We start from the raw sequence: 20675 nt of genomic DNA, 5'->3' as shown, positions 1-20675 counted from the left end.
AGCACAAATGTATATATATAGTCAGGGGTTTGTGAACGATGGCGGGCTGACCCTGTGTGTCGAGTGTGCGAGGTGTAAATTGTAATTTATTCCCTGTTTAGGAAATTGGATACCATTGGTCCTGTTTATTTTGGACTCTGTTCCTAACTGTCTCCCCTGAGCTGGCGGCAGGTTGTGAATTTGGCCCTCCTTCTGGCGTGTACTACAGCTTGGGATCGACCATCTGTAAAGAGACAGCTACCTCATTCCTGAAAGGTCCCATGGCTTCTTGGTTTCCATCTTCATGAAGCCACTCACATCCATGACTTCTATCGCCTCTCCACAAAGCCGTTCCTCGTCGTCTTGGGGGAAGAACATCCGCACTGCCTGCTTCAATGCGGTTTTGTCTGACCACGTCCGAGGGACCGTTTCGCCGTCTCTCAAAACCCGAAGCACAGTTGGCAGTTGATAGGCAGGCAAGTCTCTGGAAAGGTCGCCCCTGATAGTACTCAGGTCAACTGTATGGAAACAGTCTCGGAGACGAACAAGGGCAGCCACCCGGGTATCGCACTGCGGATCTGCCACCGGCATGATGTATCCCTCTTCGATATAAGGAAGCGCAAGCAGGCAGGACTCGACCTCCATCCGCGGGACCTTGTACGTATAAAACTTGAACACTGCGTCAATGGCACAACGTTAGATTTTGCGTCTCGCGCAAGACGGGCATGAGTGAGGGTTCAAGTGCTGACAATCCATGTTTGCCCTTCCTTTGAAGATGTACCGGCCGTTCTGGCGGATGGCCAGATCACCAGTTTTGAAAAACCCGTCCGAGTCCATACATTGCGCCGTAGAGTCCGACGAGTTCAAGTACCTGAGACCACGGGCAGTGTTTAGCGCATGCCGTCAGACGAAAAGTGAGGGAGATGTATACCCAAGAAACATAGCCGGAGTCTTTACAAGCAGCTCCCCTTCGTCACCCTCTGACAACTTGATAGTCACGTTTGGAAACGGCACCCCCAAATCACCCTGGCTCACACTCGTGTCAGAAAAAGCGTAAGCCTATTCGGCGAGATGCCTCACCTCTACCATGCCGGCCCCCTCGTCGCAGATGGAAATCTCCTGTGATTCCGTCGACCCGTACTGCACCTTGAGCGGCCGTCCGCCACGCATGTCTTTCCAAAACTCTTTGATGCGATTCGACAACACGGCTCCCGATGCGGACGCATCGCCAAGCTGCCGAACCCCCCGGACGTACTCGTCGATCGTAGACTCGGGCAACTTGGAGATGTGTCTCTGGAAAAAGTCCATCATGCCGTACCAGAAAGTAGGGGACAAGGCAATCCGCGTGGCGGTTCCATCACGGAGCTTCTCCCATATAAGGTCGTAGTTGCGTCCGAAATTGTGAATCTCGACGCGCACCCCTATAAGCAGCATTTGGAACAGTTTCGTGAAATACAGCGACCAGAACGCGCCCCTCGGTATGATGCAAATCTCCTCATTCGTCCCGACTTCCTCCAGCCGAGCATACTTGCTGACCGTCCGACGGGCGTGCAAAACACCCTTTGGAGGGCCGCTCGTCCCCGAAGTAAAGAACAATATGCTAGGACACTCTTCAGACACGGCGGCCGCCGGGTCCAGCGCAAAGGACGTAGCCGGCACCGGGTTCTTAGATTTAGAGTCGCCCACGTGGCTCCTGACCAAGAGAGAGGGTATTTTGACCTCGTCTTCGATCCGGGCCAACAGGTCGACTTGCTCTGGCCCAACGAGAATACAGCACGCACCACACTGCCGCAGGATATGCGCTGCTTCGGATGCAAGTGCGCCCGTGGCTGTTGTTTGCAGCAAGGATTGTCAATTCGATCCAGCGAGACGTTTTGCCGCGAGGGGGGGACGGACTCACGCATGGGGACGACAACACCGCCGAGAGCTAGGACAGCGAGGACCGCAATAATGAATTCGTAGCTGTTAGGGGCCAAGACGGCAATGTAAAACCCGCCGCGGTTATCTAGGATATCCCTGTTGAGAAGACTCCGAAGCTTCTGCACGAGGTCCACGGTGCCGTGGAGAATGTGGCCGTAGCCAAACTGTGTGCCGCGGCTGCGGTCGTCGACAATAACTTGACCATCTCTGCGGGTGGCGAGTTGGACTAGTCTAGAGAAGATGGGGTCGTCGGGGAGCGCGGTCTGTGGAAGAAGCATGTTTTCGTACGCTATACGGGGATCACAACACGAGATTGCAAGTTTAGGGGTATGGGGGGGGGAGCGTTCTGTGGCGAGGGCTTGGAGTGGTAATGACTCAATTCAAAGATAACATCGGAGGGTGTCGAAAGTCCTTGGTGTCTCAGAAGTGTGAGGGCCCAAGGCCTAGATTATATACATGAAAGTATCAGCGATGCCGGAGGCTTCCAGTTTATCATTTCGTGTAACGATGTTGGGCCGTTGCTGCGTCCCAGGCCCCCAACCGTGTAATATGTTTAGCTTTGAAAGAACCGTTTCTGATATCTGGCCCGGGCCGGACACGTGATGAGTTTTGTACGGCTAGGACATGGCTTTGCAGGAGGACTTTTGCTCTCAATGACCAATCTGAACTCTTACTGGGGCGCATGGTGTATTGCCGAGGCCAATCTGCTAGCGATTATAATCGTTTGATACGGGTGCTTGGGGTGAGACTGTGTCACAAGGTCTCAGTGAGCGCTTGTGAGTAGCTTCAATTCCAGCTACTACTTTTCCTTGAGTTTTTTATGGTCCTAACCTGTTACCCGTATATATACATGATGTCCCGTATGTGTGTAACCTGACCTACATGACTGAGGCATCTAGGTTATCGCTGCCTTGGGTTTTTAGCTTGTATCCTCGACTCATCTCCCTGACCACCCTGTGTGCCGTGGCGATGCACCTTCGTTGTGTTGCAGCCAGGATCGGGTGCGAAAGGGGTTAATAGTTATCCGGAAGATTAGAAAGGCCCCGTCCCTTATCCGTATGAGAGACTGTGCCCAACCTGGTCAAACCATACAGCCCGCTATTGCTCCTTCAAACTAGCACAGTTGTCAGATGGGCGAGAATATTCAACAATTACTATTTTAGAATAGGCACCCAGTACGTGCCGTTGACGTCTATCCGTCCTATTGAGGTCCCACGGACTGGGAACCGTTCAGAGAACCAACGGCCCCCTCCCCTCTTGTTCTGCTTCCCAAATCGTCATCTAAGCCATTGGCAGAGCCATTGCCATTCTTGTCACTAATCTTGGATAAATGGCGATCGGCAGCATCACTGTAAGTATCCAATGACCGGATGGCCGAGGTGCATATGGCATCAATGTCGCCATGTATGATGAACGCATTCCAGCCCATGTCAATCCTACGCTCTAGGGTACAAGGGGAGATGCCAAAACCCATGATGGGAAGATCATTGGCCTTTGCGGCGTCCCGGATCCTCCGGAGCGCAGAGACAAACACGGGTTCATCACCATCGAGACTGCCCACAGCCAATCCCATACACATGCGCAAATCGCCGGTCCCAATGAAAAGGCCGTCAACTACAGGCAAGCAGTATCAGCACATACATACATGGCAGACACGAACAACGGCATGTACGACTGAAACGCACCTCCTGGAACCCCGCAAATCTCTTCAATATTGTCCAGGCCCTGCAGATCTTCTATCTGACAGATGACAGCGGCATGGCTGTTCCACACGTCGTAGACCGTCTGGGACTCCGGCGTCCTCTGCTGCTTCTTGTTGATCAGCGCCGCGGGAGGGAAGCTCCGGTCTCCCATGGGCGGAAACCGAGCCAACCGGACCAGGTCCTCTGCCTGTTTGGCGTTCTGGATGTGAGGCATCATGACGCCCCCCGCGCCGGCATTCAGCGCATAATTGACCAGCTCGGGCGAGCAGCCTGGGATCCGGACAAATGGCACCATGGAGCCGTTGGAGTGATATTGAATCGTGCGAACAAGGCTGACCAGCAGCGTTGCGTTCAGGGGCGTGTGTTCCTGTGCGTGTACACATTCGTCAGATGGCAACTAGGACGGCGCGCGTGGCCGTGGTGAGCGTACCGCGTCTATGAAGCAGAAATGATACGGCGTCGAGGCAACTATCCGTGCCGCTTCCTCGTGGGGGATTCGGCATCCCGTGCCCCAGAGTAGCTTGCCCGAGTGCAACATGGACTTGAAATTCGTGGGCTGAGCCAAGCTTAAGGCGTTGTAGTGATTTGTGTCGAGCATTTTCCCTTTCTCGTGCATTGTGTGCGTCGTCGGAGATTGTGATGGTTGGCGGGAGTGTTTAGACCAGTAGAGTCAATGCTTAACGAATCTGGTTACACGTTAGCAACTGAGTAAAAAGGATGCGCACACGCCCTCATTTATGTGTCGATTGGGCTGTACATGGTATCATGTACGGGCATGCCGCCTCTGCCATCCCTGGGCCCCCATCTTGCAAAGAGGTTGTAAAGAAACAAGAAAAATCCTGGATCTGAATGAGTCTTTCATACCATTCAAGATGCTTCGTGGGGTACTTCTATATTCATTTGCCGAGTGTGCTCGCTGTGACTCGCCTTGCCGCATGCCCCGATTCACCGGCCTTCCGCTCCTTTGCTTTTCATCTGTTGCGGCTTGGGTACTAAGCTCAAGTATTTCTGAGCAGTGATGACAGCTTGGATCAGTCGACGACTTTTATTTCAAGATCCACTCATTCCTATCACAGAAGGAACTTACTGAAGAAAGCCAAGTCAATTGAAGCAAAGGATGGTGTAGCTCGCCTTGTACCTCTGACACGGAAAGTCACGGACGACCAAGGCATAATTTTTCCAAAATAGCGCCGGGTATCTGGTTGAACACACTCTAGGGAGCCATGTCTTGCCCCAGCCGGGAGAATTTCTGTCACTTTCTAGTAGCAGACGGCTTTGCAGTACCCCCTCACGCCTATCCACACTCTTATGACCAACCCCATGTCAGCTTTCTCAATGGCCAGGACAAACAGATGTCACAGTCCTTCCTACGGGCACATGTAAGCCTGGCCAGGACAAACAGATGTCACAGTCCTTCCTACGGGCACATGTAAGCCGGAATAAGCGAGCAGTACACGGAAAGTAATGGACGGCGGGAGGGGGCTGCAAGTTTGCTGGTTGTCGTCACTGAGGACGATGTCTGCTTGGCTCTTGGAGGACGTCGAAAGGTTATATGTGGCCTAGTGTCGCCTCCCATACCTGGCCCGTTATTAAGAGAAGCACGAGGACTAAATAATTCAAGGCATTTGAACGGACATATTTTCTTCAAGGATACAAACTAAACGCCAAACTATACTTTGACAACCCACTTCTTAAACATGGGATCCGTCGAATCGTCCAAACAGGCAGATCTGAAATCGATCTCGCTGGCGGGACTTCTTGCCGGGAACGACGATGTTGTGAACGACCTTGTTTCCGCTTGCAAAGAAAATGGATTCTTTTACCTTGATTTCCGTCACGAGTCCACATGTGACATCTTGAAGCTTGTCGACGACCTCGCTGCTATTGGCAAGTCAGTTTTCAAGCTGCCACTAGAAGAGAAAGAACAATATAGCACCGAGAAATATCTACCATCAAGACTTTTCGGGTATGTTTTGTTTTGCTCTGCCTGACTCGGATGACACGTTTGCCAGAACTATGAAGCTAAAGTTTTACGCTTTAGCTACAAAACAGTCGGGTGCTCCGTTGGGCCATTTGCCGGGAAGAAAGACGGTTATGAGAGCTTCTCGGTATGTTCCCACTCTTCCCACATTGACGGCAGGATGGCAATGAGGTGATTGCTTCATCATGTTCTAAACGTGTCCGAATCGAACTGATTCGATACCTGTAGATCCACAACAATGGAATCTTTGGGGAGGATACCATCAATGCTCCTCCAGCCATTGATGAAAACTTGTCCCTATTCGAGACATTCATGAGCGAGGTTCATCAGTATACTGATTGCATCCTGTCAAATCTGTCTAAAGCGCTGGAGCTTCCGTATGACTTGAAGGACTGTCACCGGAAGGATAAGCCATCGTCTGCAAACATGGCTATGTTGCAGTACCTAGCTTGGGGAAGCAGTCATGACCAGATCGGGAACATGGCACATACTGATATGGGAACTTTAACGGTTGTTTTCTCCCAGTCGGATGGCTTGCAGGCTATGCTGCCCGGAGATAGGGAGTGGTCATTTATTCCACCCCGAGCTGGACACGCCGTTGTGAATGTCGGAGACTCGTTGCGTTTTCTTTCCAATGGTGTATTGGCCTCATCTCTTCACCGCGTGGTACCTCCACCCGACTCAACAGGTCAGGACAAGTTCTCCGTGATTTATTTCTTGCGGCCAGAATTCGATGCCAAGTTTACTACCCATGACGGAAAGCAGATGAACAGTGTGGAGTGGCATAATCAAAAATACGCCCTGTTCAGAGAAGCGAGCCTGGATGCCAAGCAGCATGGTGCCATGCTGACGGGACGCAACGAGTATCTTGGCTCCACTGACCAGTGACTGTTGGCGAAGACTTGTCAGTTATCTTTGCTTGTTAGTGTTTCTTGGCTTTAATATCAATAATAATCAGCACTTTAATTTTGGGTCTCCATTCGAATAGCGTCTCATGCCCTTGAATACTTACGCATCGTCACGTGAAGTCCTGCAACAAAGGGACATTTGCCACTGATAATGACGTCCTGTAATTGTATTGAATAGACATGTGAAATCAGACGCACATGCTGCCGAGATTCCAGGTTTGACACTGGTATGGCTCCAGAATTGAGATCGTGATGGCACATGGCATGGTGGGACCAGGGTGACAACGGGACATTTTTCTCTCAAAAGCGCATGGTCCATGAAGTAAATTTCCGTTACGGTGAGGGGACAAACCCGGTATTTAATGGATGTGAGTACTCATTGGAATTTGCAATAAAACTTTTCCGTATAGTTTGGATGCTAATGCTACTTATCGGTTGACGACGAAACAACGGAAAACTGACTCAAGAAAACCTCTGAATACGCCTGTAAGCTCATGTCAACTAATCAGAGTTAGCGTGCGCTACTTTCTGTTGATGGGTCAAGTGTGACCGTACAGTTGTTGAAAGGGTCATATGGGGCTAAAAAGCTATCCACCATTGTTCCGATCGTGTTATGATGTTCTCGGTCCCGTTCCTGATGACCGGAATATTCTTGCGCCAAAGGTGGCATCACACAGTGAGTAGGGTGACCAAAGAGGTCGCCAATACCTATTGATGTGTTAGTGAACTGAAAAATCACCCGTGGCATAGTCTCAGTACCAGCTGGCATTGATTCGGGCGGCGTAGTCAACTGGCCAGCCGGTTGAACGAGGCCCAATTCGCCCGCGCCCGAGGATGGCGTTAATCGCGGTGATTTGCGGGAGTTCTGGTTCAGCTCTTCTGATTCGCATATATAAGCATTGCGATTGATGTGAAACGAGGGCACTCGAAGAGAGCCTACCGTCAGCATCCTTGCGCTTCTTGCCCGTCATTTCCCTCAATTTTGCTGAGATATGGTTGCCCAGTTCCGAAAGTTCCAAATCCTCCACCAGCTTATCGATGCCCAAACTTTTGAACCTGAGAGCAGCCGCAGTCATTTGCTCCTTGGTACATCTGGATGTGTACCTGTAAGATGTTTGTGAGCCAGGGTTGCCCGTTGAGGTGGGTGTGGTTGGAAGAAGGCATACGCTGAGTGCGGCACATCTGCAGGCAGCGCGAGAAGATATCCAAGATCTGATGTTTCGCTGAGCAGGTCAGTCCATTCACGATACCTACAGCCCTGGTCAACCCAGTTCAAACATTTGTTGGCCGTCTTTTGGTTCTGGAAGCGCTCTGGGAAGTCCTTGCAAAGCTTATTAACCAGCACAGTTCGCATTTCCCGGATCCAATGAGTGCCGGTATGGAATCCTGCCTCGACAACATGCGAGTAAATATTGTGGCATTCGAACCTATGGTAAATCCTCATCATATCGCGAATGTCAGCATTTTCTTTCTTGGTGGCTATGGCGGCTTCCCATCCATGCCCGGTTGGGAGAGCTGCTTTAGCTTCCCTGATTGCCCGCAGGAACTCCCCGCGATCCGTTCTACAGTTCTCCAATAGTTGTTTGGTGCTCGCTGCAAATTTTATTTCGTTGCAGGTGGCCAAGTCCGTTCTGACAAAGGTGTCGCCATCGGCCCCGGCATGGAGAGTCGTCGTTTCGGCTTGGTGTGAGGCGTCTGGGCTAGGAGAAGGCTGGTGGTGTCCGTCAGAATGACGGGTGTTGCGAGGTCGGTCTGTGGACGACGGTGACCTTGCACAGCTGTCACCCTGACGAACGTTCCCAGCCGCCGAGGGTGCGTCTCCTAGCCTAGATGGCCTGGGTCTGTTGGCGTCAAGATTGTTATTGTTGTTGGTGTTGGTGTTGTTGAGAGGTGCGACTGATGGTGGGCTCGAGGTCCCACTCGCATCTGGGCGGGAAGGTGCGCCCCTCTTCTTGCCAAGATCAGATCACAGGGTCCGAGGCCACAATTTCAGATTTCTGCATGAGCCCACCAACCTTTGTTTGATACAATAAACAAAACAGACGATTCAGGGCCGACAGCTCCATGGCCGACAGATGCTGCAAACATTTCGACACCTGCTCCGCTGAGATTCTCGACTCATTCGCCCTCAAGAACTGAGCGAGCTGGGCAAGCAAGTCTCGTAGCTCCGGCGTCGACTTCGGCTCCATGCGCATCCAGGAGGAAGCTGGACTTGAGGAAAGAGGAGTCCGGTCTGGACGCGGTCAGACTCAACGATGAACATGACTCGGATTTCCTAGTGCTAAAAACCCTCGGGGAACGGTACGGGGAACAGTGTGCCAAGTCTGGGGTACAGGCCTTGAATGCCCTTGAAGATATCATGGGCTGCCTGCGGCATGTCTCAGCCAGCCACAACGTCGGATCCAAATGTCGGTCTTGGTTCATCACGGCTCACTCACGATCGCTACCACGGCTCGGACCCACTTAGGCATGAATATCTCGCAATTTCAGGAACTTGTGGAGCCCCAGCTTCCGTCCCACGTCACACGTCTCCCGTCCATCCAATGTCACCGGAATCAAAATCCCGCTTAGCCGGCAAGCCTGGGGTTACAACGGCCCAGATCTGCTGAAGCGGCGATGAGCGGCGGCACATGGCGCGGATAGCTTGGTGACGATGTTACTTCGTCACCGGCTGGCGTTTGCGTAACTGCTTGCCACCGGTGGCATCATGACCGTTCTTGCCATTCTGCCATTTCTAAGTCAGCCGAGGGAACGAAGTGACAAAGACGCGATTAAATCACTTTATGACAAAAGTTCACCAGATAAGAATCGGTCTTCTTATACTCTGTAGGATGCATCTCGCCGTCATGTTCGATGCCTTTGGGCAGGGGTGTTGCCTTCAAGGGGTGGACGGTAAAACGAGCGGCTTGGCTGGATTTTGAACATTAAACCACCTGCGTCTTACTTGAAAACCTCATTTACTTCTTATTGAGCTTTTTAACACAAAGGCCAAAACACAAACCCACCACAAATCCAACTTCTAGCCTCTTGCCGCACTACTTGTCCTGTCAACTTTGTTCCTTGTCAACGTACTCCACCAATGAATATTCGCACGCGCCTCCCCAATCTTGTCATTGAGACTGTTCGAAAACAATTTCCGGGTCTCAATAAAGGGTTGATCTGCCTGAACAATGGCTCTGGTGCTTTGGTTCATAAAGGTGTCATGGAGAGGTGAGTTCGATACATGGCGCTATATAATGCTGCGGTAGAAGACTGTCAATTAAGAATATGGCCTACGCAGTATCACCCGGACAATGTCCTCTCCCCACATGAATTTGCGAGGACTGGACTCAAAAAGCCGCATTGACGTTCGAGAGCGTGCGGCCCAATACGTGAAGCTTGCGTCATTCATGAATGCCGACCCTGACGAAATTGGTAAGATATACCCGGTCGCGGACACTATTTCGTATAGTTTGCTAAAGGTATACTTGCGATATTCATTTGACGTCATATGATTCATGTGCTATTGGTGAGTTTTGCTAATGAGACTTGAAAACAAAGCCTTTGGGCCTTCTACTACCGGGCTACTACGAACTCTGACCAATTCTCTTCGTCCAAATCTCAATGCGGATTCTGAAATTATTGTATCCGTTCTTTGCCACGAAGCCGGCATAACCGCGTGGGTTGCCTTAGCAAAGAGCTTGGGTATATCCATCAAGTGGTGGGTGCCGGCTGGGGGAATGGGCAACAACAGAGACCCGAAGCTTACGCTAGAATCGCTCCGACCACTTTTGTCATCAAAGACGCGACTTGTATGTTGTGGGCATGTGTCAAATATTACCGGAACTATTGAACCCATTCAAGAGATTGCGGAGCTCGTTCATACCGTCCCTGGGGCTTTAATATGTGTGGACGGAGTAGCCTGGGCTCCCCATCGCCCTATCGACGTTAGGAAATTGAATGTCGACTTCTACGTTTTTAGCTGGTATAAGGTTTTTGGCCCCCATATTGCTCAGATCTATGCCAGACGGAATGTTCAGCAGCGCTACTTGACGAGTCTCAACCACTACTTCCTGGATTCGTCCTCTTTAGCCGTGAAGCTGGGCCTTGGCAACAGCTGCATTGAGCTCGAACATGCTCTGGTCCCCATTATCAATTACCTCGTCGATGAGGTTGGCTGGGATTCTATAATTGCCTACGAGGAAGTGATTACAAGATATCTTCTGGATTATTTGACGGCCAACCCGGATCTTTACACTGTATATGGGTCGCGAACATCGGATCCAAAAACCCGTGTTGCCTTGATCAGCTTTTCTGTGAACGGGCTCACTTCTGACAAGGTCGCGAACGAGATTCACGAAAAATCAAACTGTCGGCTACTTACTGGTGACTGTTGGTCTCCCCGTACAGTCCATGATATTCTGGGACTGGCAGATGACGGTATCATTCGCACAAGCTTGACCCATTACAACACCTTGGACGAGATGAAGATATTCACAAAAAAGCTCGACCAGGTAGTACATGCCTTAAAACAATGAGCTACTGGACTGCCAATTGCTCATTTTTGGTTGCGAATGGGAACATAGGGGGTTGAACTTGGAGGAGTTTTCCGCTTCACCTTTGTGACCTTACATCCTACTTGTTCAGCATAGAAGAGTAACAGACGAATAGAAAAGACTGGAAGAACAAGAAATCGTCATGACCCGGTTTACCGACTTTCTACTGGGCTAATTCGTCTAATCCCCTTTATCCCCTTTCTGTTCCAGTGGCTGCAACGCCACAGTACATTCATGATTCGGAAGTTTGGGTGAACTGAACAATTCCCCGGTTTTTGGTCAAAGAATTTACCCCATCTTTAAGTGCGTCTATCTGAATGTGCCTTTTGGATTTCATCTTCTAATTGTAAAGTACAAAATTTTGACAACAACCACATAGGCGGATGAAACTCTGTTTCGCCTCATTAAGGACACGATGCAGTACCGCTATTCTCATATCTCATGTATAACTCTTGCACAGACTCAGCCAACATCGAAATGTCAACCGTAGGAAGATTTAGACTCCAAAACGACAATTTGTTCATATTACCTGCGAAGTGCGAGTCCAGAGCATCAGTACAGTATTCTCGATTCTACTGGCCTAGGGTAGGGGCCAAATTTCTTTCGTGACCGACGTGATAAAACTATTCCAGTCTATTCCAATGAGAGTTTACTCCTATTATTTTAGAATGAGTTATAAATGAGGCTAACTAGTTTCCTCGAATTGCCGATAACATGTTGTGCCCAACATGCTTCAGTCCAGTCCTAGACAGTATCCTATGAAGAATGTAGACATCACCGCGTAATTTGTATGGCTGTTGCCTTACCGAATAGTCAAGTATTCGCACTGGCGACGTTGCGCCCCGGTTTCATATTCTAGCTGGAAACCGGCGAACCAAAAGGGCGCTTTGTAGAAAGAGGAGTACAGCGGACAATGAAGCATGGGACTTGCAACCGATTCTCCTTCTGAATGTGACTACCCCCGCGCCTCATTTCCCATTTTTAATCCAAGTCCTAAACATAAATAGGGCCTCGGAACCGGCGAGATTCGCATCTTCATCTATTTCTACCCTGGAATCTTACTCTTGCCCCATTGCTATACAATGACCCTCTCTCATGATCACGACCTGCGAGGCAGTGCCGGTGACAGCTCCTCCGTCAGGGAACCTTTGAAACTAAGGGGTCTTCTGGATGGCTACAAGTCGTACGATGTCACCCCCGTAATCGGAACCGAGTTCCCCGACGCCAACGTGGTGGAATGGATGAAGGATGCAAATAGCGATGAAATCTTGCGAGACTTGGCTGTTACCAGTGCGTATGCTCTGCAGAATTGTTTCATGGAGCATGGCTAACAAGTGTGTATAGTCTCTCGTCGGGGTGTGGTTTTCTTTCGAGCCCAGACCGACCTTACAGACGAGCTTCAAAAGGAGTTGGCTCTTCGCCTGGGCCGTCTAACAGGCAAACCGGAATCCTCAACACTGCACATTCATCCACTGGCCAACTTCAACGCAGATCGGGACCCCCATCTCAACATCATCACCACCGACCAGGCGACTAACCCTGCAGAGGACCTTTGGAAAAATAGACCGGCCGATATAAGAAACAGCTGGCATACGGATGCTGGGTATGAGCCGAATCCACCCGATTACTCCATCTTGAAGCTCATCAAACTCCCAAAGACCGGCGGAGGTATGCCATGCAGTTTAGCCCCTTTCCACGCTCCATTCTACATCGTTCTGACTGTTCCCTGCATAGATACAATGTGGGCCTCGTCTTGCGAAATCTACGACAAAGTGTCTCCTGCCTACCGCAAATTCCTCGAAGGACTCACTGCCGACTTCTCCCAATCTAGATTACCAAATGTAGCTGCTGCCAAGGGATTCGAGCTATATTCCAAGCCTCGCGGGTCCCCCAACAACGTTGGCACTTCTCTGCGCGCCGTTCACCCGGTCGTTCGCACCAACCCCGTCACTGGATGGAAGAGCCTCTTTGCCGTTGGCAACCACGTCGAGCGCATCAATGATGTGACGTCTGATGAAAGCAAAAGACTGCTGGACTGGTTCCTGCAGTTGATTGTCGAAGAACACGACTGCCAACTGAGGCATCGGTGGGAGAACCCCTACGACATTGGTGAGTACTCGCACTCTAAAGCATGTATTGATCTGGTATATCTGACGAGTACTTAGCCATCTGGGACAACCGCTCCGTCTACCATACCGCCATTTTTGATTATGCTGGATTGGGTGCCCGCACTGGCCATCGCGCGGTGGGAATCGGCGAGAGACCTTATTTCAACCCGAGCAGCAAGACCCGTCGTGAAGCCCTCGCTGAGGAATGAGCATGGTTTCACAATATAGCCATGAATGGTATGCTCTGTTCAATTTCACAAAACTCAAATACTTGTAGGAGCAGTTCCATATGAGCTTGGCTTTGTGTTTGGGCGTATCGGAATGTTTCGTCATCACAAATCCCGAGTCTTAAGGAAGGCATTCACATGAGCTCCTATCATGTCTTGTGAAATGAAATAAATCAAGAGATTTCTTTACAAATACCAGTTCTAAAATCAGAGTAAAAAAAAGCATGTATCATGATGCTTTTTTAATCGACTAATACACCTCGATATGCGGTGTTGAACAGAATCTGGTGCGAATAGGCCCTTTGCTTATGTTTGGGAGCTCGCCATGGAAAGAATGACTTCTTTTATATTTGATCAGGTCAATATTTGTTGGCCAACTTGGCGCCTTGGTGCGTCACTCTTAAGAGGTGACTGGCCTTTCATGGTTGTCACGGCGGGTATTGGGATATCATGGAGCCATGGAGAAGAAAACATCTAGCAATAGCTGCGGTTGACCAAATATATCCAACTGTAGGTTATTCGTTTGATATTTGGGCTCTATTTAGCTTGTGACAGTCTAGATGCACAGAAACGAGCCCGGTATACGCCTCATTGCGGTGACAAGGTGTTTGAAAATACTGGTGGAGGTCAATTCACACTGGACCCGATTACGATTCCTATTGACAATAGTCTCTTTACCATGAATTATTAATAATCTGCAAATGACTTACAGATACTCGTGACTCGAGTTTTATCAGAATACAATTATGCAGCTGGACAAGAGAAAAGAGAGCGGTGGGCTTACGAACTAAGCTAAATCCTTGACAATGAGATTCGGCACTATCAAGCGCAGCCACTGGTTACCCCTGTAACGATTTTAGCTGGTATTGTAATGTCGCCGCTGTCTTGTACATTGAACTTGCCCCTACCTCGTAGTCACTTCGCGGGTACAATGGAATGTACGACGTCGCATTTCTCCGCGGTAGAAAGTCCGTGTATTTGCTTCTGGCGGATGCAAATTTCACAATAGAAACGACAAATGCCTGGGCTGTTGCTTCATCCACCCAACAAGAGAGATTATCTAGCAAGAAAACATGACGTTGCTCCAACGAGCAAAGTCAGCAACCAATTTGCACTCTGTCCCTTGCGTCGCTTCATGCGGTCAATTATTTAATCCCCAGTCTTCTGAGATCTTCCGTCTTCAGCCCAAGAAGTACAAACAAAACGCATCTTACGATCCAAGTTAACCAACTCTGGAATATGGCTCCAGCGACCGTCCATCTCCTCGACTCCAATGGCCCTCTTCTAGCAGAAAAGATGGAAGCCTCCGCGAAAGAAGGCCCTCACCATGTTCAGACTACGCTCACCTTTGTTAAAGAGAACGAAGATGGATCCCCCCAAGCCCCAATATATATCGGAAAGCCAGAGAGCTACGAACGACCTACCGTCACTCTCCCTGCCACCATTCATGATATCAGTGGCCACGAGCATGAATACACTCTAGACAGCCACGGATTCCAGTTCTACTACCACAACAGCCAAGTGAAGGAATTCACCGACGATGACAAGATACGAGCAGACTATTACCCAGAGACAGAGCAGCTGCTGAAAGATGTGTAAGCAAGGCGAACTTCCTGACTCGAAAACGAACAGATCAAACGATTGACCAGCACAGCACGGGGGCCTCTCGAGTCTTCATATATGACCACACCATCCGACGAGCCGCAAAAGATTGGACCACCAAGGGTCAGCCCCGTGGTCCGCTCAAACGTGTTCACATAGACTCGTCCTACCATGGCGCCAAGTGCAAGGCCTGGCACTATCTTCCCGACGAAGCACCCGAACTCCTCAGGGGCCGCTACCAGATGATCAGCGTCTGGCGCCCGATCCGTACCATTCTCAAGGACCCGTTGGCACTTGCCGATGCGCACTCTGCGCCCGAAAGCGGCCTGTTCCCCGTCAAGTTTATCGCCCCGGACCAAGAGGGCGAGGCGTGGAACGTCAAGGCGGACCCAAACATCAAGTGGTACTTTCGCTACAAGCAGACTCCGAATATGGTTACTTTGATCAAGTTTTACGACTCCAAGGTGGATGGGAGGGCGAGGCGGGTGCCTCATTCGGCGTTTGTTGACCCAGCGACGGAGCAGGAGGCGACGAGGGAGAGCATTGAGATGAGGGCATTGGTTTTTCATCCCGAGGATCGTGATTAGCCCTTGTCACTGGATGAATGGTTTCGCGCTGGTTGGCTGTTATACGGAGACGGTGAGGCTGTGTGAATGAGCTTGGTTGTTTGGCATCCGCTGCAGAGCATCACAATTTGCCCATCAATGTGCCAATTAAGAGAATCACGGCATTGGCTAGTGCTCTTTGAACATCCGGTGAAAATGGCCCCAGAGAGTTGAAAGTTGGCAATTCTTCTGCCGGAGAATATACTCGTAGGTGATGGAACAAATGAACTGAAATGTGACAAGTTCTTCCGAGAGGAAAGGGATAAAGCCAGCGAATTGACGACACACGACATTATTCCCAACATACCATCAATATAGTGACTAGATAATGCGTTTTTGGTCCATCCGTTGCTGGAAATAACCTAGGCACCTGTATTAGACAGCGGACTTATAGTATTTGCCCAGCACTCATGTCTTCCGCCTGATCCATGGATGTGGCATCTCTTGCTTGCTGACTTTTCACTTTAGTTGAGGCGTAGGGAAGCAGAAAGTACTCCGTCATGCATTAGGCTATACGACATGTTGTACGATACTGAGTGGCCAAGTGGTTTTGAAGCATGTATAAATAAAATAGAGCATCTGCAGAAGTAACCCGACACAATGTGCCAGTACGATCCGGTAAGCAAGCATATCTTCTCACATCAGACGCGGCGTTTGTTCTAGATGCCAACTCGCCAGCCTCTAGCTGCGGACAAATGAGCCAGCCTGCCAAAACAGGCCATGACAAGTCGCCTGAATGCCGTCTCACCCATTGACAGGTTGTCGATGACGCATCCGTCATATTGTATAGTTGATATATCGGTTGTACCGAATCTGGCTAGTCAATGCAGGTCTCGGAATGTTTGGATAATAATTCTGCTGCAAGTGATATGCCATACGTAACACTGGTGTCCATCACCATGTCGACTAGAGATTCCAGACTTGGGTCAATTCAGGGGTTGATTTACCAATATGCCAGCTATCCCAGACACAAACAGAGCCAAGTCCAACATGTGACGAATGCATACCCGTTGACTAAACGCCAGTCGACCACGTCCAGCCTCGATTTCCTGGAACCCGTGTGGCTTTCATCCCCGAAGAACCTTGGAGATGCAGACAAGTCCATCTTCCAGTTCCCGCCACGTTGGCCATCCGTATCCCAGCCGGAAAAAGCTATCATCTCTCTCAAACCAGCCCCCTCGGCCAATATACACGCCATGCTTCTCCAGCAACGTCGAATAGAATGCGCCCAGCCCCCCAACCGGCTCCTTTTTTATCTTGACAAAGCACATGACTCCTGCTTCTGGCCTCACCCAATCCAGCCACTCGCTCTCCTCGGCAATCCAGCTCGCCACGCGATCCCTCCGCCTCTGCATGTCGGCAATGGTCGCGGGAATCAGCTCGCTCCGCCGGGCCAAGATTTGCTCCGCGCAGATTTCGTCAAGGCTACTGCCACAGATACTTATCTGCTCCTTGGCCGCGAGGAACGTCTCCTGCAGGCGGGCGTTGGTAGTGGTGAGCCACCCCACGCGGATGCCAGGAACGCCATAGGCTTTGGACATGGAGGAAACGCCAACGACGTGACTGCCAAGTGAAGCCGCTGCGGGAACGGCATCCTCCCCTGCTGAATGGCCAGAGACGTACCTGAGCTCCGAGTACGTCTCGTCAACAAGGAGGTAGCACCCCTTTTCCTCGGCGAGGTCCGCGAGAGCCCGGAGCTCGGGGCCGGTGTGCGTGGTTCCTGTAGGATTGTTGGGAGAGCAGATGCTGATGAGCTTGGTGACGCCGGGGCGAATGGCGGCGCTCACGCGACCAATGTCCAGGCGGTACTGGGATTCAAACTCGAGGTCGACGTACGTAATGGCGCAGCCGATGGCGCGCGGAACTTCCAGGTTGGTCGCATAGTTGGGACGCGTGATGATCACATGGTCCCCCGAGCTCAGCAGGGCGCTGTTGACGATGAAGAGGGACGTCGAGGCGCCTGCTGTTACGAGAACGTCTTCTGGGGTAATGGCCCCGTGAGAAGCCTCGGCGACGAAAGAGCGAATCTTGGAACTGCCCTTGTGCTCCGTGTAAGTGAGTACGGTGTCCGCAGGAATGGTGATGTTCAATGATTTCAGCGTCTGGTCTGATATGGCACTCTCGGAAAGATTGTACTTGATCGCAATTCCCACCTCCTCTGGGGCCTCTTTCTCAATGGCCATTCGTTGGTAGTTCATCTCGTAGGTGTTGTTGCCGGAGCTGTGCTGTGTGAGGGAAGAAGGCAAAAGAGGCGTAAACTCGACCATCTGCCGACTTGTTGGAGCCGGAGCTTGACGGACAAGCCTTATATTGTAGGTCGTCCCTTGATCCGTTTGTCCGCTTGCCCCCGCACGCCTCTTGGACTGTGATGCAGATGCTGATGTAGGACAAGGTCAAGGTGCTTTTTGACCGCAGTATTCACGTCACGTGCACGCAGCAATATCACATACAGAGGGACGCATCGCGGATACACAAAGCAGGGTGTGGAGTCTGGACGGATGAATTGGAAAATAGCTGACGTCTAATATATCTAGCTGGCATTGTGATTGCGAATCTCTTCGTCAATCTTCTGGAACCGGACTACACATTTCAAGCCCTTGGGCACCGCGTCGTGGGTGCTACACTGCCTCATTGACTCTGGAGTCATTGATCTTCCCATCATGGTATTATACCTCAGATATATCTGTGCAATAAGAACTTTGATTTCCAGCGTGGCCAGGGATTTGCCTAGACATATTCTGGCCCCATGCCCAAACGGAATCAGATAGGCCTCACGCTTCTTCATCGTCAACGGGTCCCCGTCAAGCCACCTCCCAGGATTGAATCGATCGGGATCTGGAAAAATGGTCTCATCTCGATGAAGAGCCATAACAGAGGTTGTCACTATCGTCCCCTGTGGGAGATAGACTCCACACAAGACGTGGCCGCCCTCGGGAACGATGCGCTCGGCTCGTCCACTGGATGCCGGGTGTAGACGGTAGACCTCGCGAAGACAAGCCTCGAGTGAGGGAACTCGGTTATCAAGCTCCGAAAATGGCAGAAAGCCATCTGACTGTACGAGTAAAGCGGCCAACTCGTCTCGTATCTTCTTCTGCCACTCCGGAGCCTCTGTTAGTCTCCATATCAAGTATGTTGCCGTTACCGCAACCGTGGCTTCGGCAGCATTGATATTGTCAAGCACCTCGGCTGCAATATACTGCCGGTCAAGCGGTGGCTTCTTCTTGTCACTCTCGTGTACTTGCAAAAGGTGTCGGAGTAGAGAATGAGAATCAGATATGCTAGGCCCCTTGATCGCGTTGGCAGTGCGTTGCTTACACCAGGCTGCGAGCTCGTCATCCGCAGATAGATAGCTGAATCTAGAGCTCAGAGCTCTGCAACATCTAGAAACGTATTCGTAGACCGTTGGGTACCGGATGCGCAGGGAGCCGACAAACTGTTGTTGCTTTAGCCCGGCGAGGATATCGCGCTCAGGGCAAGCCGTTTCGATGGATCGAGTGCAATAGTCCGGCCCCAGAACAAGATGGGTAATGATATCAAGCGCGTACCAGTCTGTCAAACTGTAGACATCGACCTCTGTATTCGTTGATATTTGCCGGACAACTGTTTGAGCACGTTCCTGCACGTGTTGTTCGATATGGGGCAGCTTGTATATAGTAGACGGTTGATAAAAGGCCGAGATCAGCCTACGCTTTGCCTGGTGTTCCTTATAAGGCTTCGTGGCGAACGCCGAGCGCCGGTTATATCCCATGAAATGGTCAAAGTAGTTGCTCTTTGGCCATCGGTGCGCTGTGCCGTAGATGGCTCTTGTACCTTCCAGTGTCGCGACTGAGACCTCGTTTGGCGCGATACATATAACAGGACCATATCTCCGATGCCACTCGAGGATTTTGTCATTTCGACAAGAACGAAAATCAGTCAAGGCCAGACAAAGGCCTGAAATCTTGCATAGCCAGGAGCCGCGAACGTGATGGAGCGGTCTGTAACGACGATACGCGAGCCATACAGTGGCGATTAATGATGAGATACACAAGACTGCGAGGGTTTGCCGGTTCGGAAGGGGGTGCCAACTCTGCACTGATATCAGTGCCAAGGCCAGTATTTCCTCCATTATCAATTCTCGAAATGTCGTTATTTGTCGTCAAGGGGAAATCATGAGCGGGAAGTCTTGACCCGCTTGTGTGCCAGTGTTGATACGGAATACTGTAATGTTTGTAGAGTCTCCGGTGTGAGGCCAATGAACGAATGGTAGGATACGTCTGTCGTCAGAGCTGTAGGCGAATAATAGATTGCAACGCGAGTGTACCCAAATGCAGCACTCCGTACTACATGCAGTTCATTGAAGCTGACGGATCATGTCAGACACGTTCCCCAGCAGGGCGAAGCTGCAGCCGACGTGGCTTCCGAGGAGCGTGGCTACTAATTGAACCAAGATATAGTTCTCACTGCCTCATCTGTCTCAGATTCACGGTTGCAACTGAATATACTGAATATGCTGTCAAATACTACATAGTCCTACACCCTTACCGATGTTGAGCTAGTTGATCAAGGCAGTATGGATTTCCCGGCACAAAAATGCTGTCGTCACATTGACACACTGACGTGGAGTTGTGCCCGCATCAAGGATCCCTGTCATATAGAACGAATAAATGGCAGGTGAAGCCGAAAACTGTTACTTGGCATCAAGACCGCTCATAGCCCATGCATCATGGACCGCATATTTGGCCCATATTGACAGGAGTGTAGGCATCAACGAGCTACAAAAATGCATCAGACACACCGCCATTTGGAAGCACGCGTTGTAGATGCTGCGGAAATCTAAGCGTCCATCCGTCTCTCTTTTTTTTCTTTTTCCGGCACCCTCGGGGCTGTACGGCTTGTCCTCTGTGCAGACGGAGTACATGGGAGAAGCTACAGCTCCGCATAGTCTTTCAATACAATGTTGCTGCTTCAGCCTGGGCTTTGCCAGGACTCAACCGCCGTGTTGCCGGACGATTACACGTAGTTGGCCATGATAGGACAGTGTTGGGGAGCAGCTGTGTTGTACACCGTTCTTTGGCTCATGTCCAATGTGTGAAGTCGGTGGAATATGCAAGGGTTGATCTATTTT

At 50.6% G+C, this 20675-nt stretch overlaps 9 protein-coding genes across 9 annotated transcripts; 4 read left to right on the top strand and 5 right to left on the bottom strand.

Moving 5' to 3' along the window:
• Positions 1 to 237: 237 nt before the first annotated feature.
• Positions 238 to 2177, bottom strand: ACSF3 (Malonate--CoA ligase ACSF3; the record flags this gene model as incomplete). The annotated part of the gene is made up of 5 exons (XM_014688720.2): positions 238 to 656; positions 729 to 850; positions 911 to 1005; positions 1060 to 1808; positions 1880 to 2177. 5 exons carry the CDS (start codon positions 2175 to 2177, stop codon positions 238 to 240), a joined length of 1683 nt encoding a protein of 560 aa, XP_014544206.2.
• A 923-nt stretch (positions 2178 to 3100) lies between these two features.
• rhmA_0 (2-keto-3-deoxy-L-rhamnonate aldolase) lies at positions 3101 to 4218 on the bottom strand (the record flags this gene model as incomplete). Its single annotated transcript, XM_014688719.1, has 3 exons — positions 3101 to 3513; positions 3585 to 3969; positions 4033 to 4218. The coding sequence occupies 3 exons, from the start codon at positions 4216 to 4218 to the stop codon at positions 3101 to 3103; spliced, it is 984 nt and encodes a 327-aa protein (XP_014544205.1).
• A 1081-nt stretch (positions 4219 to 5299) lies between these two features.
• gloE_1 (2-oxoglutarate-dependent dioxygenase gloE) lies at positions 5300 to 6471 on the top strand (the record flags this gene model as incomplete). The annotated part of the gene is made up of 3 exons (XM_014688718.1): positions 5300 to 5568; positions 5644 to 5710; positions 5812 to 6471. 3 exons carry the CDS (start codon positions 5300 to 5302, stop codon positions 6469 to 6471), a joined length of 996 nt encoding a protein of 331 aa, XP_014544204.1.
• A 444-nt stretch (positions 6472 to 6915) lies between these two features.
• On the bottom strand, positions 6916 to 8868 carry G6M90_00g056100 (uncharacterized protein; the record flags this gene model as incomplete). The annotated part of the gene is made up of 7 exons (XM_066130613.1): positions 6916 to 6992; positions 7047 to 7199; positions 7251 to 7370; positions 7432 to 7595; positions 7658 to 8442; positions 8507 to 8724; positions 8781 to 8868. The coding sequence occupies 7 exons, from the start codon at positions 8866 to 8868 to the stop codon at positions 6916 to 6918; spliced, it is 1605 nt and encodes a 534-aa protein (XP_065986808.1).
• Positions 8869 to 9570: 702 nt separating this feature from the next.
• On the top strand, positions 9571 to 11008 carry fmpE (Nonribosomal peptide synthetase fmpE; the record flags this gene model as incomplete). Its single annotated transcript, XM_066130612.1, has 3 exons — positions 9571 to 9701; positions 9772 to 9905; positions 10032 to 11008. The coding sequence occupies 3 exons, from the start codon at positions 9571 to 9573 to the stop codon at positions 11006 to 11008; spliced, it is 1242 nt and encodes a 413-aa protein (XP_065986762.1).
• Positions 11009 to 12108: 1100 nt separating this feature from the next.
• On the top strand, positions 12109 to 13343 carry tauD (Alpha-ketoglutarate-dependent taurine dioxygenase; the record flags this gene model as incomplete). Its single annotated transcript, XM_066130611.1, has 4 exons — positions 12109 to 12316; positions 12371 to 12694; positions 12761 to 13135; positions 13192 to 13343. The coding sequence occupies 4 exons, from the start codon at positions 12109 to 12111 to the stop codon at positions 13341 to 13343; spliced, it is 1059 nt and encodes a 352-aa protein (XP_065986921.1).
• A 1257-nt stretch (positions 13344 to 14600) lies between these two features.
• asaB_0 (Hydroxylase/desaturase asaB) lies at positions 14601 to 15550 on the top strand (the record flags this gene model as incomplete). The annotated part of the gene is made up of 2 exons (XM_014688714.1): positions 14601 to 14956; positions 15016 to 15550. 2 exons carry the CDS (start codon positions 14601 to 14603, stop codon positions 15548 to 15550), a joined length of 891 nt encoding a protein of 296 aa, XP_014544200.1.
• A 1085-nt stretch (positions 15551 to 16635) lies between these two features.
• On the bottom strand, positions 16636 to 17835 carry aruH_1 (Arginine--pyruvate transaminase AruH; the record flags this gene model as incomplete). The annotated part of the gene is made up of 1 exon (XM_014688713.1): positions 16636 to 17835. The coding sequence occupies one exon, from the start codon at positions 17833 to 17835 to the stop codon at positions 16636 to 16638; it is 1200 nt and encodes a 399-aa protein (XP_014544199.1).
• A 263-nt stretch (positions 17836 to 18098) lies between these two features.
• Positions 18099 to 19676, bottom strand: gsfF_0 (Cytochrome P450 monooxygenase gsfF; the record flags this gene model as incomplete). Its single annotated transcript, XM_014688712.1, has 1 exon — positions 18099 to 19676. The coding sequence occupies one exon, from the start codon at positions 19674 to 19676 to the stop codon at positions 18099 to 18101; it is 1578 nt and encodes a 525-aa protein (XP_014544198.1).
• Positions 19677 to 20675: the final 999 nt, after the last annotated feature.

The sequence above is a fragment of the Metarhizium brunneum genome, chromosome 3 (genome assembly GCF_013426205.1).
Source record: "Metarhizium brunneum chromosome 3, complete sequence".
Classification (NCBI taxonomy): Eukaryota; Fungi; Ascomycota; class Sordariomycetes; order Hypocreales; family Clavicipitaceae; genus Metarhizium; species Metarhizium brunneum.
This window is presented reverse-complemented; position numbering and strand designations above follow the sequence as displayed.